At 43.9% G+C, this 18,226-nt stretch overlaps 1 protein-coding gene across 1 annotated transcript; it reads left to right on the forward strand.

Moving 5' to 3' along the window:
- Nucleotides 1–11,868: 11,868 nt before the first annotated feature.
- On the forward strand, nt 11,869–17,522 carry LOC120685480 (acetolactate synthase small subunit 2, chloroplastic-like). Its single transcript, XM_039967430.1, has 12 exons — nt 11,869–12,203; nt 13,932–14,148; nt 14,299–14,382; nt 14,584–14,652; nt 14,732–14,815; nt 14,899–15,051; nt 15,620–15,706; nt 15,953–16,057; nt 16,148–16,270; nt 16,368–16,520; nt 16,905–16,970; nt 17,160–17,522. Exons 1-12 carry the CDS (start codon nt 12,004–12,006, stop codon nt 17,241–17,243), a joined length of 1,425 nt encoding a protein of 474 aa, XP_039823364.1. The 5' UTR covers nt 11,869–12,003; the 3' UTR covers nt 17,244–17,522.
- The last annotated feature ends 704 nt before the right edge of the window (nt 17,523–18,226 follow it).

Here is an 18,226-nt window from a genome sequence, read left to right on the forward strand (position 1 = left end):
TGATCTTTTGTGCTTGGATCTTTTTTATTGAACTTGGTAGGTGGGAGGTGGAGTCACTACTAGAAAACGGGCCTTGGGCACCGGCTGAGAAAGGCCAAAGGCACCGGTTTCCCAACCGGTGCCCCGCAACCGCGACCATTGACCTCTACTTAAGACACTAGGTTTTTCAACCGGTGCCTTAGGCTTCCATTGGTACCGGTTGGAAATACCAGCCGGTACCAAAGAGGCTGCCACGCTGACGTAAGGTGGCAGCCCATTTGGTACCTGTTGGTATTTCCAACCGGTACCAATGACCTTTTCTCTTTTTTTCCCAAATCCAGTTTTGTTTGTTATATTTATTACTGTTGATTCTTTTATAATTGCTAAACGCACTCAAGCTCTACAGTACTCTATGTTCATTGGTTGTTCGTGTTCGTTTTCAGAGAATATTTGAAACTAACTAAAAGTGAAATGCGAGCATATAATTAAGCTAATTAGATGAACTAATATATTTACAAATTTACAGACATCAAGGCATAATTTTTAAAAATATTTACAAATGTACAAGTCATGTTAGCCGTCCAACTACTAGTCCCCTCAGGATGTCGATGGAAGTCCTCTGTAGATGTGACCGTCGTGGTAGAACTCGCCTATAGGATCCAAGATCTCATTCAAAATGAATCTGGCGAGCTGCTCGCACACGGTACTGGTACTGGGGCTACTCAGATGGATCAACGTCTACTCACGAACACATGGCCAAAAACAATACACAACATAAACATACATGCAAACAATAGTAAAAACTAAGAAACAGTACAACAATATATGAAAACAGCAACCAAAACTATGCTAGAACTATTCTACGCGTTACAACGATCGTGTGGACATAAAGAACGCCTAAAACGGAGCTAGAACGCGAAAACTAGGCTTAAAACAAGATCTAGGGGCTTAACTGTAAGAAAAACAGAGTTTCTGGGGGTTTTCTGCAAAAACCGAGGACCTAAACATAATTAACGCATAGATCTAGGGTCTAACTCGCAAAACTACAAGGGCTGGACGGAGGGTTCTATTACTGGGAAGTTCAGGGGGGTCCGTGCAAGATTTTGGGCTGAGCTGCAAATACTTTTGAATAGGACAGGAGCGCGGGTTGATACTCAGAAAGTGCAGGGGCTCTTTAGCAAAATGTCCAGGCCGAAGGGGTACGCGCGGATCTGATCCGTTGGATCACGATCCCGCGGCTCAGATTAGATCCGGATGTGATCTAATCTCGTCCGTGGGATGAGGATCGGGCGGCTGGGATCGACTGGGCGCGCGGGGCGGCGGCAGGGCTCGCCGGCGGCTTTGCTCCGCGGCGGAGCACGGCCGGAGTTCTTCGAACTCGGCGTTTCCGGGGTGAATCGAGCTGGGGTTTGGGTCGGGAAGGGACTACGCGACATGCGTAGTCCACTTGAGGCTGCTGGGGTGCGCTACGGGCTAAAGCAATCTAGCGTAAAAGCATGGCGGGGACTAGAGGGTGCTCACCGAGGCTTGAAATGGCCGAGGGCGTGACGCAGCAGGGTTGGCGGCGAGGTCCGTTTGCGAGGATGGTGCAGAGCTCGGGGAAGGGGCACTGCAGGGCTTGCTCCGGGCCTCGGGTCTCCTCGTATCGATGCGGTGTGTTGCTGCGGATGTGTACAAGGGGTCAGCGTGGCCGGGGGATCGCCAGCGGCGAGTAATCGCGGCGGCGCATAGAAATCACCGGCGCGTTGTTCCGGGGAAAATCCCGTGCGCGGTGCTCGTGGACGGGTCGATGCAGGGGTCCTCCGGGCCTCTGGACTCCACGGGGAACTTCGGGATCGAGCTGCGAAGCCGGTGGAGGGGTCAGGGAGGTCGGCGGTGCGCGCGCGGAGATGGAGGGCGGCGGCGGCCGACCGGAGGAAGGTGAGGAGCAGTAGAGATTTGGGAGGAAGAAGGCAACGGCTTTATACTCGTGGCCAAGGGTACCGGGTAAAAAATCCAACCGGTGCCTTAGGCAGGCCTTAGGTACCGGTTCCATATACATCCGGTGCCTTAGGAGAGGACTTAGGTACCGGGTCTCCGCACAACCGGTGCCTAAGGGCCAACGGGCGGGAAATGAAAAGACCCTATGGTACCAGGTGGATATCCAAAACCGGTACCTTAGGCCATTTAAAGTTCACTTTTCAAAAATCTTTGACCCAGTTGTAATGGAATTCTTCAGTATCTCAATGGTAACGCTCGGTAATTTGGGCTCCGTTGCCACGGTTCGACTCCCGCGCGACGCCCCACTTTTTTTACCCAAATAGGACCCTAAGGTACCGGTTGGATTTTCCAACCGGTATCAAAGGTTCTTTTTCTTTTCCTTTTTCTTTTTCTCTTGTAAATCTAATAATTGCCTCATAATTCATAATAAATCTGATATTTGCATAATAAATCTGATAATTGCCTAGAAAATCTGATAATTATCTAATAATTTAAATAATTGTCTAATAGTTAAAATAATTGTCTAATAAATTTGTTATTAGTTCAATAAATTTATTAACTGCCTAGTAAATCATTCAATTAAGAAAATATTAACTATGGTTTTAGGTGCACAATAATAAATCATTTAAATGTACAATAATTTTAATTACTACATAATAAATCATTTAGGTGCATAACTAATTATTTTAATTACATAATAAATCAAATAGTTGCATAATAAATTATTTAAATGCAAAATAATTCTAAATACTACATGATAAATCATTTAGGTGCATAACTAATCATTTTAATTGCATAATAAATCAAATAATTGCATAATAAATCATTTAATTATCCAATAAATCAATTCATTGCATAAGAAATCTAATAATGTTCACATAAAATATTACAAGACATAATCATTCAACTAAGGGAATATTAACGATGGTTCGCTTTACAATCGTCCCTTCATTATGATCATGACGTGCGTACGGAGCCTCCTCTTCGGCTAAAAGAATACTTGTGTCAACCTCCACTGCGAACGGAGTCATATCTTCAACTTTATTGTATTCTTCTTCATCTGTGACATCGTCGACTCCCACAATTTTTCTTTTTCCTGCCAGAACAATATGGCGCTTTGCCTCATCTCCGGCACCTACAAAACTTGATTTATTCCTGGACTTGTCCTTTCTCGTTTTGCTAGACATGTCCTGCACATAGAAAACTTGAGTGACATCTTTAGCTAGGACGAATGGTTCGTCTCGATAGCCAAGCTCTTTGAGGTCTACCGTTGTCATTCCGTACTCGTCGATATCGACACCTTTTCCTGTGAGTTTAACACATTGACAACGAAATAGAGGTATCTTCAACGGCCCATAGTCGAGTTCCCAGATCTCTTCAATGTAACCAAAATATGAGTTCGTTTGGCCACTAGAGTCGGTGGCATCTATACGGACACCACTATTTTGATTGGTGCTCTTGTTATCTTGGGCTCTTGTATAAAATGTGTAACCATTAATTTCATATCCTTGGTACATCAGGATTGAATTTGCTGGACCCCTGGCCAGCCAAGCTAGCTGCTCATGATTTTGATCGTTGGCCATGACTTCCTTCTGCAACCAGGTGGCGAATGTATCGTTATAATGTTTTGTAATCCATGTCTCAGACTTCAAAGGGTATATACTTCGCACAATTTGCATGTGCTCCTCCATGTATGGAGCCACCAAGGCTGATTGTTGCAGAACTGTGATATGTGCTTTGCTCAACGTGGCATGATCTGTGGCATTTACTGATTTTCTTCAAAGTGTGCCCTTTCCAATCTGCCGCCCCTCATGACGTGATACTGGAATCCTAATTGGGCAGAGTTCTTCCACATAGTCAACACAAAATTCAATGACCTCCTCTGTGACGTAACCCTTCGCAATGCTTCCTTCTAGACGAGCCCGATTACGAACGTATTTCTTTAGTACTGCAAAGTATCGTTCAAAAGGGAACATATTATGAAGGAAAACAGGACCGAGAATACCAATCTCTTTGACCAGGTGAACTAGAAGATGCGTCATAATATTGAAGAATGATGGAGGAAATATCATTTCAAGACTGACTAAACTTTGGACAACATCCTCTTGTAGCCTGCTTAAACTCGATGGATAGATTGCCTTCTGAGAAATTATGTTGAGAAATGCGCATAGTTTTATGATTGTTGCTCGAACATTAGCTGATAGAATACCTCTAAGTGCAATTGGAATCAATTGCGTCATCAACACATGACAGTCATGGGACTTTACGTGTGCGAATTTCTTCTCTTTCAAGTTCAGTAGCCTCTTTATATTCGAAGAGTAGCCTGATGGGACCTTGATACTGTTCAAATAGTCAAACATACTTTGCTTCTCTTCCTTACTAAGAGTGTAGCACGCAGGACCTGGATAATGACGTCCTTTATCCCTTTTTTCTGGATGTAGGGCGGCCCGTTGTTTCATATGTTGAAGATCTTGCCGCGCTTCCAATGTATCCTTTGGCTTACCGTAGACACCAAGGAAGCCTAGAAGGTTCACACAAAGATTTTTTGTTGGGTGCATCACATCAATTGTGTGGCGGACATCTAAGACTTCCCAATAAGGTAACTCCCAAAAAATACTCTTCTTCTTCCACATAGGTGCACATCTGTCATCACTCTGCACTGATCTGCTGTTGGGTCCTTTTCCGAATACTACTTTTATATCTTTGACCATTTCAAACACCATTTTCCCACAACGGTGCCTAGGCTTGGTACGATGATCTGCCTTTCCATCGTAGTGAGCATGCCTCCTCCTTAATGGGTGCTTGATCGGAAGAAATCGACGATGACCCATATACACGATCTTCCTACAGTGCTTGAGGTACATGCTGTCGGTTTCTTCTAAACAATGGGTGCATGCCCTATAACCCTTATTGGATTGTCCGGAGAGGTTACTTAGTGTTGGCCAATCGTTGGTGGTTACGAAAAGCAATGCACGCAGGTTAAAATGATCCTCTGCGTGCGCATCCCACATACAAACACCCTCATCTTTCCACAACAATAGAAGATCCTCAATCAGTGGTTTCAGATACACATCTATATCGTTACCGGGTTGCTTCGGGCCGGGGATAAGCACCGGCATCATAATGAATTTCCGCTTCATACACAACCAGGGAGGAAGGTTGTATATACAGAGTGTCACAGGCCAGGTACTATGACCACTGCTCTGCTCACCGAAAGGATTCATGCCATCCGTACTTAAGCCGAACCTTATATTCCTCGCTTCATTTGCAAATGTTGGGAATGTTCTGTCCACTTTTCTCCACTGCGACCCATCAGCGGGGTGTCTCAACATATTGTCTTGCTTACGTTCTTCTTTGTGCCATCGCATCAATTTAGCATTCGTTTTGTTCATGAACAAATGTTTCAGACGTGGTATTAGAGGAAAATACCACATCACCTTGGCAGGCACCCTCTTCTTGACACGCATCCCCTCAACGTCGCCTGGATCATCTCGAGGGATCTTATACCGGCATGCGTTGCATACAGGGCATGAATCCAAATTTTCATACTCACCTCGATATAGGATGCAGTCATTAGGACAAGCATGTATCTTCTGTGCCTCTAATCCTAAAGGACAAACAACTTTTTTTGCCTCGTATGTAGTCTCCGGTAAGGTGTTACCCTCAGGGAGTAAGTTTTTTATAAGTTTCAGCAACTCCTCGAATCCCTTATCAGACAAACCATTTGATGCCTTCCATTGCAATAATTCCAATGTGGTACCCAACTTCTTTTGGTCTTGTTTACAATCAGGGTACAACAATGTTCTGTAGTCCTCCAACATATGCTTCAGATCTCTCGATTCCTTTTCTGTTTCGCAACCTTCCTCAGCTTCGCGTAGCATTTGACCAAGATCATCTTCTACAACGTATCCTTCAGTATCTTCTTCAGGCTCACCCATTGCAATGTCGTTGAAAAAGGAATTATAATTGGCTGCAAAGTCAGGAATCCTGTCCTCTTCTTCTATATTATTATCCAGCACAATTCCTCTTTCGCCATGCTTGGTCCAAACATAGTAGTTCGGTATGAAACCACTATTGAACAAGTGACTATGGATGGTTCTTGATGATGAGTAATCCTTCTCATTCTTACAGAATTTGCATGGACAACGAACGAAACCGCCATACTTGTGTTTCTCGGCCGCTTCTATGAATTCATGCACGCCATCAATGAACTCCTTTGAACGCCGATCGGCCATGTACATCCATTGCCAACTCATCTAGGTCCACAATACATTTATATACATCATTGTAGTGTACAAATAGTTCATTCATACTATAATAAATTTGAATTCAAATATATAATTGATAATGCATATAACTATAATAAATAGATACTATTCACTTATCAAATAAATTGATAAAACATATAAATACAATAATTTGATAGTATACACATATCAAATAAATGGATAACGCATATAACTACAATAAAATGCTACGACTAAAAATAATTATCACATATATAAACTAAATTAAATGATAACTGCTTCTAAAAACCAATTGCTAAGTTATGGAAAAAAATAACTAACCTTTTTTGAAAAAAAAACAAAAATTCGCCTCCCCTCCCCTCACTCAGCTGCCATGAACAGTGAGTTCACGACAGCTTGGAGGGTGAGGGGTTGGGGTATTTATAGGCATGGTTCAAAGGCACCGGTTGGTGCTCAACAACTGGTGCCAAACAAAAGGCATAGGCACCGGTTGATGTTACCAACCGGTGCCTTTGTTGTGGGCACGTGGCGGCACCGGGCCATGGCAAAACCCGGTGCCATTGTCCACCCTTTAGGCACCGGTTGGTTCCAGCAACTGGTACCTATTCCTCCTTGTTCTTTTGGTACCGGTTGGTGGCACTAACCGGTGCCTATATTGGGGTTTTGGTACCGGGTGATGCTTTAACCCGGTACCAAACCCCTTACCTTTGATCGCCGCTAGCCAAAGGTACCAGCTGCTTTTGCAGCCGGTACTGATGCGTGGCATCAGTACCGGCTGCAAAAGCAGCTGGTACCTTTGGCCAGGACCTTTGTCCTGTTTTCTAGTAGTGAGTAGATACAATATGGTGCAACCTAGATGCAATATCATTTATGAAGATATCCTTAGAGGTATTCAATGCGTATTTCTCATCGAGGGTATCCATTTCTTAGCTAGTTTAGTGGAATCCTCATTTCACATTCACTCTATATTCAAGAGAAATAAATAAAGGTTATCCCTCTAGCTAGCAATTTGCTGACTGCTTGTACATGAGGCAGAAATTCTATCAAACTATAAACCAAAAGTGCCACAAATTGGCAACCAGCTCACGAAAAATCAACCATGAGTCCGTCAACATCACATAATGGGTCTGAATAAAATCCATAACTCGGGAATATAATGATCAAAGCAGTATAAATCCTGAGCTCAAAACACAATAGAAAAGCTATATATACCAGTATAAGAAAGACAACATTACCATACTAAATCAGTACTATTTTTTGCGAATATATACAAATCAATACTAAAATACTGTAGTAATCAACTTTCTTGATAATGACGTACTAAACTCACAAAAACATTACCATACCATCACACAAACAAGTATATTGATTGAACTCTATATATGGTTGAAAAGTACATTTAAGGATAAGAATAATATTTTTGCAAACTGGATACGGTCACATGCTATTCATAGATTTTATAAACTGGATATGCTATATAGCCACATTTATTTGTTATGATTAAGATTACAAACCATGTAGACTGGATATGGTCACATCTATGTGAGATTACAAACCATGCCATTGCGATATGGTCCCATTCAGTTAGTTATATCCATCATATATAGCCACGCCTCTATATAAACAACATCTAAGCAGAAGTAACATATGCAAGCTGATTCTTTTCTTCACATCAGGAAGCGGCACGATGGTGACTCTGCACCAGGTAGCTGCTGCTGCTGTGGTTGTTGTGATCATGTCTTCTACGCTCCTGTCCACCACCAATGCATCAGGTACACGCCTCTTTTATTTTAACTTTGGTCATCGGCAATATTTGAGAGTTGCCAAAAGCTAAGCCATTAACCAGAGCAAACGACCACGTTGCAGGAGATGAGCACTGTGACATCTTACGAGAAAAATGCAATGCAAGAAACTGTAACAATCTCCAGTGCAAGCACTGGTACGGCGAGCACCACTTCGAATCTGTGTTTTGCAAGAAGACTCCTCCTTTTCCAGACCAGTGTTGCTGCGTATTCAAAGAGAATACACCACCACCACCAGGGCACCACCCAAGTCCCTCAAGCCATCATCCAAGCCCGGTGACGCCGATTTAAATAGTTGTGCTGGCCCATGACGGCTTTCTTGCATGTAATGCAACTGATTTGTCTCGAGCAAACGTAATAAAAGATGTTTTTTTTTAAATCTTGGCCCCTCCAATAAACTCTGAATTGGCCCCAGCAGTAATGTGTATAGCAGTATGTAATTTTGGTTTATACGTCTTCAAATGATGATATGCTGACGAGATTGTGTCCCTCTCCTAGTTATTGAATCCCATCGAAGCAGATTGGCCCGTACATATGGTAGGGCCTACATGGCGGCGACCAAAACTCGAAAGCCCTAAAATAGCAGACAACAATAAAAAGCTCTATAAGCCTAGAAATATAAATCAAAACTGAAACTCTACACTAATAAATTTTCATGAGAATAATGTACTAAATACACAAGAAAAAAACATTAGCATATATACCACACAAACAAGGCTAATTTGTGAACTTTATACATGAAAAAACTAGATAGATATGCAATATATTTTGTAGTAGATTAAAGTGCTAACATTAAAAGTATAATATTTTTTCACAGTTCATGATATCAAAACAAATATAAAAATAAGACAGATGCTAATTACAGTTAATTTTAATTGGTATGTTAACTATGAAATCGTGTGCTCATGACCCAAATATTTCAGGACAAAGGGGCACTGATTTGGGAATGCACAGAATGAATTATATATAGATGGTCGTATGCAAAAAATAAAACATCACTTAAGGGCGTCTCAAAATTCATGCGATTTGTATGGTGGTTTTTGCAATTTTTCCTATTTTGGAGATTCGTAACTCAAGAAAAATGGATCAACAATTTAGTGGATGCTGTAGTCAGAAAAACAATAATTAATGCTAATGCCACCGTTTAGGGATGCGATTCCGAGATAGTAATGTTCTGTAAAATGGATATGCATGGTCACCTTTATTTGATTTATATGGTCAAGATTGCAACAAACTGGATATGGTCACATACTCACATTTATGTGAATATATCAAGAGCACAAACCTTATCATATCGATATATCATTAACTTATCTAAGGACAACCAGCCATGGCTCAATATAAACACCATGGAAGCAGAAGTATATATCAAGAAGTACTTCTCTTAATGAAATACGTGCCCAGCCACGGTCGCTAAATAAAAAGAATTATATATCAACAAGTGGCACGATGGGGATGGTGTGCCTGCAGGTAGCTGCCGCTATGCTTGTTCTGATCATGTATTCTACACTCCTGTCCACCACCAAAGCAGGTACGTGCCTACTTTAATTTAGTGGCAATTACTTATGCTTTCGAAATCCATTGACTGAGAAAATTAAATTTGCAGATGAAGTGCGCTGTGGCACCCTACAAAAGAAATGCGATTCAACAAATTGTAACAAGCTCCAGTGCCGACATTCGTACGGCAACCACCACTTCGAGAGAGTGTATTGCAAGGTGATTGTTCCTTTCGACCACCAGTGTTGCTGCGAGTTCAAGATGCATAGTCGTCCACCACAAGCAGGGCACCACCCGAGCCCCGCAAGCCGTCAGCTAAACCCGGTGCCGCCGTCGTTTATATAGCTGTGCTGGCCTTGCCCATGACGGCTTTATTTCATGCTTCATCAACATCTATTGGCCAACTTTGTTCTTGCATCCATGTAATGCAGCTGATTTGTGTCAAGCAAATGCAATAAAAGATGTTTTTTTATGAAACTGGCTCGAGTAATAATTGTTGAGCTCTTTTATAATGCTTGGAAATACTTCCCAATATTTTCTAATGTCTTCCAATGCCTATGCAAAATAGTTTTTTTAGTTGATTCTATTGGGCCAAGGGTGATGTGGTCATTGTGCATCGCCAAATAAAAGGCCACTACAGCCCGGTCACAGACGCTCGAACGCCGCTGACGCCGTGCCATCGTGCTCGCCTGGTTCCGGCCAGCCGCCTCCCTCCGGCTCCCGGCGGCCTCCTCCAACACGTCACCTCCCACCGCACTCCCGGTGGCCTCCTCCACGGGCAGAGGACGGCAGACAGGGGTGAGCCGGTGGAGCCAAGCGCCGGGCAGAGGAGGTCGCGTGGCCGGCGCCCGCGACTGGAGGCGGAAGCGGCGAGCGCCGGCTGGATGCCGGTGGATTCAATGGCATGGCGATGATCTAGCTCTTGCTCTCCTCCTGCGACCTGCTCTGCTCCGCCTCTACAGCGATAGGAGCCACCCGCTCCGCTTCCCGCTCGGCGGCCGCAAGGTCGCCACCGTGCTGTACTAGCTCGCACTGCCAGAAAACTTCACATATGTACTAAGCGGGAACTACCGGTTCCCCGCCCGATACAGTACGGGCGGTACTAATCCGCCAATAATTTAGTACAAGTCGCTACAACTGGTACTAAATTGGTTTTTAGTACCGGCTGGTAACAACGACCAGTACTAAATAAATTTTCGTCCAATTAAAATTAGGTTGCTTCTCCGGCTCCTCCCCTCTTTCTCTCTTCTCTCATTTTTCTTTCCACGCCTTTTGCTTCATCTTCCTCCTCCGGTCTTTCATATCAGAGAAGAGAAGATCAAGAAGCGATGGGAACAAAACTGAGAGAAGAAAGAAAGAGGTGAGGAGCCAGAAAAGCTTTACTTAGATTACAAGTTTACAACATTTAAACCAAAACCACAAAGACCCAAAATTACAAGAGAGATTCAACAGAAATACAACACGCTAGATTCAGCAAAGACAGATTCAACATCCAACTATCTAAAAACAAAAAAAATTAAAGAGGTCGCCAGGGCCTCCACCGCCGGCCGCCCACTTCCGCTCCCCGTCGTGCATCACCTTCAGAGTCCTGCGTGACAAGGGACACACACAGATCAAGGGACACACACAGATCCATCAATCAGCAAAAGTTCATCTCATACAACGACAAGCCGGATTGAACAGCGGTAGCTAAATCCTACTGAGCAAAACAAAGCAGAAATCAAATCGAGCTCGGGAGGAGTGTTTTACTCGTCTTCTTCCTCGGTTCAGGGGCAGCAAATTTGCCCACATTTAGCACCTACGAACCTTGAGCAGGAACTGAACCACGGCCTAGCCGCGCCCGTGCTCACACCTGCGGGCACGTCTCTGACGCCGCAGCCATCCAAGGGGCGTCGCGCGCCTTGGGGGTCGCCACCCTGCAGACCACCGGCGCCTGCTCGCCCAGGAGAGAAGGGAGAAAGAAAGAGACAGAAGAGAAAAGAGATAAGGTAGAAGATGGTGGAGGATGAAGAGAAATAAAGGTTGTCAGTTATTTTGAAATGAAGGTTTGTATTTTATTGGGACTACCCCTAAGGCCAGTCACAGTGGGAGTGTCATCGACACAGTTACGAAGACTGAAAATTTAAAAACTGTGACAGTTGAGTGTCATGGTGATGACACTCCTTATCACATTTTATGACACTCCTCTCTTCTCTCTCTTCGTATTATTGATACATATTAGCAATTTTAATGTCCATGATACTTATATAATATTTTCACTGAAATTGGTCTAATTTCCCACACTGCTACTCGAGTGGGGCCCACATGGTGGCGAGCAATCGTGGTTAGCCGCCTCCCCCTCGCGGCAAAGCGACAGCCGACAACTCATCCGCGCGTTGACCCAAGTTTTTTTCTCCGCCTCTCGCGTCTCGTCTCGCGATCCCCAAAGCCGTCGCCCAAAAACCCCGCCCCCCCCCCCCCCCCCCGCTCCTTTTCGGCCTCTCCAGTCTCCACCCGCCATGGCCGCCGCTGCCCCCGCGGTGGGCCCCCAACTCCGCCCCGCCGCCACTGGGGCTGGGTCCCGCGGCCACCGCCGGCCGCCGGCGCCGAAGCTAGGGCTCGCGGCGGGGCCGAAGGCGCGCTCCCTGGCCGTCGTCGCCGCCGCCCCGTCTCCGGCGACCGGCGGGGTGACGCCGGTGCCACCACGCTCCAGCCGCTGGTAAGACTACCTTCACTTCGAATTTCCTGTGGCTTCTGGTTCGCTAGGGCGAGTGGGGGACGCTCGCAAGAGCCTCCCATTTGTAATGCGTTGTAGTACTACACGGATGGGAATATTTCGCGTGCGAGAAATTTGTGAGAGTTGCAGCAGTCAGACTGGATTTAGCCGAGATTTGTCAGATGGATTATAGGTGGCCAACTGGGCCGAGCCCGTTGGGCCAGCACAGGCACGGCCCGAGAAAGCACGGCCCGAGAACGGCCAGGCCTGTGGCCGTTCGGGCTCGTGCCGTGCCCGTGCCAAGCACCGGGCCGTGCCTAGGCCGGCGAAGCGGCCCGCGGCACTAGCATGGGCCCGGCCCGGTTAGTGGGCCGGCATGTTTGTGGCCCGTTTAAGCGCCGCTCCGCTCCCTCTTCTCCCTCGCGTCGCCGCTCTCTCTCTCGCTCCGCTCCCTCTTCTCCCTCGCGCCGCCGCTCTCTTTCTCGCGCCGCTCCTCTCCCGCGCCGCCGCCGCCGCCGCCGCAGCGCTGCTCCGCCCCCTCCCGGCCGCTGCCGCAGCGCTGCTCCCCCGGCCGCCGCCGATCGAGCCTCCTCTCTCCTCCGGTCCTCCCTCCATCCCTTCCTCAGCGACATCGACGGCCGGAGCCGAGACGGCGCGGCACGCGGGTCTGCATCCCCTCGACGGCTCGACCTCAGCTCGCTCGCCTCCGTCCGCGCCTTCGCCGACCACTTCCACCGTCACCCCCGGCTGCCGCCGTCGCCGGTCGTCCGCCGCCGCCCCGCGCAGACCGCTACGCCGCTCGGGCCCGGCGTGCCCAACGACACGGCACGGCACGCCGGCGCCCTCGCCGGGCCGTGCCCGGGCCGGGATGTCGGCACGGCAGCACTGCGCGGCATGGCACGGCGGCGCCGCCGTGCCTCGGCGTGCCCGTGCCGGCCGTGCTCGGGCCGTGCCCGTGCCGTGCGGCCCGGTTGGCCACCTATGAGATGGATCGCGCTGATCTGACCTGGTGGTCATGTTGAAATCCCACATCGCTGTACCTTAAAAGAAGGGAGAATTTTCCCTTCGCACGAATCGTTAAGGAAACTAGTTTCGGCGCAGCACTTTAACTAGATACGGCGAATGGTATATCATTGACCATTGTGGTACTTCTTTAAGGGCCTGAAATTATTTCAATTTTGATGATTTGTGCAGATGAGTTTCTGTAGGAAAGTAGGATGCGTATAATGCGGTCGATGTATTGCATTGAGCCCCTTGGGCGGTATATATAGGAGTACATGGCTTGGAGGGCAAGTAGCCTCTCCTAGAGATAAGGAAGGTTATCCTGGGATTACAATCAATCCTAAACTAACCATATCCGGAGTTGCCTAATATACTCTAACAGTTTCAAAGGTGTTATTTTACATTTTAGCAATCAAACTAATTTTAAACGTAAAATATTCTTCTACTTTTGTCATGGAGAAGTTGAAAATTAACAAATCAAATGCAAAATGTTATGCGTGTATGTCATGTAATAGCATATCCTTTGTTAAATAGACCTTGGGAATCATTAATTGCTATGCATAGCCATGAAACACAGCAAATTAGCATTCTTATATTGTAAGCATTGTAAATGGTTCCATTCTGTGGCAAAGGGTTATTAAGCAGGTGCCCTTAACAAGTTATTATTAACAGTTTTTACTGCACTTTCTCATTAACGCGCCTGGATGAATTTCCCTTTCTAATTTGTAGGGTTATAAAGCGTCACACACTATCAGTTTTTGTTGGTGATGAAAGTGGGATGATCAACCGAATTGCTGGGGTTTTTGCTAGAAGAGGATATAACATCGAGTCATTGGCTGTTGGGCTGAACAAGGATAAAGCATTGTTTACAATAGTAGTGTCAGGAACAGACAAAATATTGAACCAAGTTGTAGAGCAACTATACAAACTTGTTAATGTTATAAAGGTCAGTATCTTTTCTTATATCATGTGACTTACAAAAATGATTGAGGTAACTGATATGTCACAAAAGTTATTGCTCTTTGTTTTGTCCTGAATGGAGCCTTTCCAACAGTGTATCTCGTATTCAAATCTTAACATTTGGATTGATAAACAGGTTGTTGACTTATCAAAAGAACCACAAGTTGAAAGAGAACTGATGCTTATAAAAATAAATGCGGAGCGAGATAAGCTGCCTGAGGTATAAGCATTCACATCTTACAAAATGTGTCTGCACTTTCTGTCCTGGTAACCTTAAAAGTGAACATTGAACATGGGCCACTATGGTAGAAAGAAATATATAAATTGGGAACAAAGTCATCACAAATCAAGTCTGCAGACCTGGTGCGAACTGGCACATTGAACTTCATTGTTTGTCTGCTATCTCTATTTGTGAATGCAGATAATGGGTTTGGTTCGCATTTTCAAAGCAGAAGTGGTTGATCTTTCAGACGATACACTAACTATTGAGGTAATGTTGTTGTTGTGTCTTTACTTGAAGATAACTTGTGTTGTCATTCTTATGGTTCTTTCTTGTGATTACCATCAAGGTAACTGGAGATCCAGGAAAGATGGTTGCAATACAGAAGACTCTGAGCAAACATGGGATCAGAGAGATTGCTAGAACTGGCAAGGTCATTCTTGTTCAGAATATAGTGAAAATTTATCATGATCTTGTTCTATACTAGACCTAATGAACAAATTAGTGATGTTATAGATTGCTTTGCGCCGTGAAAAAATGGGAGAAACTGCTCCATTTTGGAGGTTCTCTGCAGCTTCTTATCCTGATCTTGAAGTGGCAGTACCTTCAATTTCTCGGCGGAGCTCTGGAGTGGATGCAGTCAATCAGATTTCCAACGAATCTTCAGGGGTAAGAAACCACAAGTGTCCTTTGACCTGGTCATTGATGATTGATGTGTTTAGTTTCTCATCATTGTGATGATACTTTTGAGTTTTAGTCCCCTAGTTGTTTGCTTGCATTGAGCAAACTTTCAGTCACGCGTCCTGTTGACTAGCTCAACAAGAACAATTTGTTCTTTTGAATTGGTTTTAATTGCCGTCCGTTCCATTGATTTGGATATTAAATACCCATTCGTGTTTACGAAGAAATGGCCTTATTGCTATTGATAGTTTTGTAACATTGGTCCTTCCAAGGTGAGCCTTATATTTGTGTACATGTACATGACATCACTTACATATTTTTATATTTGCAGATATCTGACATTGCAGTCAAATAGCACTCAATCATTACTTAAATTTGTCTTTTGGACTCTTAGTGTTTGGGTACTATCATTAAATTACTTAAATATAACCTGTTAGAAAATGCTTGTTCATTCCTTTTTTTTAGTGTAATGTTTTCTGGAAAGACCTTTTATAATCCTCATGGTGGAAGTTTGAATTTATAATGAGGGTTTTATATTTGCTTTCCTTATACGCAGGGCGATGTTTATCCAGTGGAATCTTATGAAAACTTCTCAGCAAATCAAATTCTTGATGCTCATTGGGGTGTTATGACCGATGGTGATGTAAGCTCTTGTATTCTTAATTTGAACTGTTTGGTGCTAGCTTGAGATGATCTGCATCTAGTTCCACTCGTCCTTTCACATTAAGTTATTGTGTTTCTGTAGTTGAAAAGCAAAACTACAAGAGTACCGGGAATCCAAATTCAACCCTACTTTATATATCTAAATCTAAATTATGGTTCACAGCAAAGAATTATAATTATAATAATATCCCTATTTACGAACTAAACTACTAACTTCTTGCTTCAGCCAACAGGGTTTTGTTCACATACTTTATCGATTCTTGTGAATGATTTCCCCGGAGTTCTCAATGTTGTAACAGGTGTTTTCTCCCGAAGGGGCTACAATATTCAGGTTCATCAAACCCAATTTAGTATTTCGTGCGTCCTTTAATTAGATCATTGCAGGATACAGCTGATGCTAAAGAGTAACTATGACTTTCAGAGTCTTGCTGTTGGTCCAGCTGAAAAACAAGGGACTTCTCGCATCACTACTGTTGTTCCTGGAACTGATGAATCCATTGCCAAACTAGTACATCAACTGTACAAGCTCATTGATGTTTATGAGGTCAACATTAATGTTGCAGTTGGCATGATTGTTAGTAATGCAGTTGGCATGATTGTTATAAACGAAGTCTTGCTCAAATTCGTTTTTGGTTTCTCAGGTCCAGGATTTTACTCATTTACCATTTGCTGCTAGAGAGTTGATGATCATTAAGGTCGCTGCAAATGCTGCAGCTCGAAGGGATGTCCTAGATATTGCACAGATTTTTGAGGCCCAGAAAGTTGACATATCAGACCACACAATTACATTGCAGGTAACTGTTATTGAAGAGCTTTTATCTGCACACACTCCTCATAAAAGGACTGTAAGATTTTTCTGAAAGTATGATATTTAATCGACTTGATGCACAAAATATTGTGTACACAATAGAAACATCAATTTCTTTATGCATCATTAGTAATGGTCCTACCATGAAGGGACTAGTATATTGATCTTAATAGGTAAACTAATTTCAAGTATTAACATACATAATTGGCAATTATTTAAGAGTAATTTGAATTTTGAAGTTTATAAATGTTGGACTCGATCAACAAATTTTTTTTATTAATAAGCATTCATACCTGCACCAATTTCTTTAATCAGACATGTTTCATTACTACCATGCTTATTGAGCAATATACCTTGTTGGCTTGTGCAGCTTACCGGAGACATTGACAAAATGGTTAGATTGCATAACATGCTAGAGCAATATGGCATCTGTGAGGTTAGTACTGAGTATCGACCTGCTGATTCATGGATATCTGCCATTACCTTACCATCTCATGCATAAATCTATGAAAAAAATTGCTCAAGTTATTTGTGGAGTAGTGAATCGACTGTTAATTGTACTTCAGCAATTGTTATGCGATGCATGCCAGTAATTCTCTCATCACTGCTGCCATGCCTCCTGCAGGTTGCAAGAACTGGCCGGATTGCTCTGCTCCGTGAGTCTGGAGTCGACTCCAAGTACCTCCGTGGGTTTTCCCTCCCACTGTAGTTCACCACTTGCTGACATACCACTCCACGGCTTCAGGTCGCGTATTCCGTTGTCTTTGGAGCATGTCTTTTTCCTTTTGGAGCAACAGTAGTAGAAGAACCATTCAAAAACCATAGGATGAGAACCGTAAGAAGAATATAGTGTACAATCTTGTAAATTGGCTCAAAAAACTTGCGTCTCTGGAATGCTATGTGCTTATGCTGTAAGTTCCTTGCTTATGAAAGTGTCACGCATTTCTCTAAAAATGGAAATGTCACTCAGCGAAGGGGATTTGCAAAATCAGAAGTGTGCCTACCAAGCATAGCAGGGCTCCAATATTTTCGTTATGCGTGGAATTAAAAAATTAAATAGAATCTGCGATTTTGTTTTCGACAGGTATTTTGCTAATCTGAGATTTTGTTTTTTCCGATGAAAAAAAGCAAATGAATCGTGACCCTTAATATCGGCAAAATATATGGCGTGGAAGCCATGTTGAACAATTACTTAGAATCTGAGCTTTTTTCAATACGGAATTTCTAACTGATACTCGAGTAAAATATTTTGTTTTGTGTCTCAGTCGATTTTTCCGTTCCGATCTCTTTTGCGCCTGTGCATCCCTGCGCCCCAGTATTTCGACTGAGACCGGCCTGCCTCCGGCCACGTGCGGAGGATACGATACTATGGAGAGAGCTGGCCCTTTCAGCCTGGTACTCAGCCTTTTCTTCACCTGGATCTTATAAATACCAAGTCATGCTAAAAAATTTTTGATACAGAAATATGCAGTTTTACATTCAACCGATAAAAAAAACGTTAAGTGCCACTTCAACCAGCCGTTTCTTTTTGTAGTTAAATACTTGTCTCTAGAGTGTAATTTTTTGAAATTTGACGTATTTATATATGGTATATATGTTTTTGCTCGGATCAAATTGTAATATTTTGTATGTTTCCTCTTCTGGCATTAACGTGTTTTTATTCGAGTGATTCTATTCCTTGTTTTAAGTCAA

The sequence above is a fragment of the Panicum virgatum genome, chromosome 8N (genome assembly GCF_016808335.1).
Source record: "Panicum virgatum strain AP13 chromosome 8N, P.virgatum_v5, whole genome shotgun sequence".
Classification (NCBI taxonomy): Eukaryota; Viridiplantae; Streptophyta; class Magnoliopsida; order Poales; family Poaceae; genus Panicum; species Panicum virgatum.

Bases quoted from the DNA above. Each gene is read 5' to 3' on its own strand.
- LOC120685480 (XM_039967430.1), top strand. From the start codon at position 12,004: ATGGCCGCCGCTGCCCCCGCGGTGGGCCCCCAACTCCGCCCCGCCGCC. The intron at 12,204-13,931 runs GTAAGACTACCT...TCTAATTTGTAG, and splicing joins CCACCACGCTCCAGCCGCTG to GGTTATAAAGCGTCACACAC. The intron at 14,816-14,898 runs GTCATTCTTGTT...GTGATGTTATAG, and splicing joins AGATTGCTAGAACTGGCAAG to ATTGCTTTGCGCCGTGAAAA.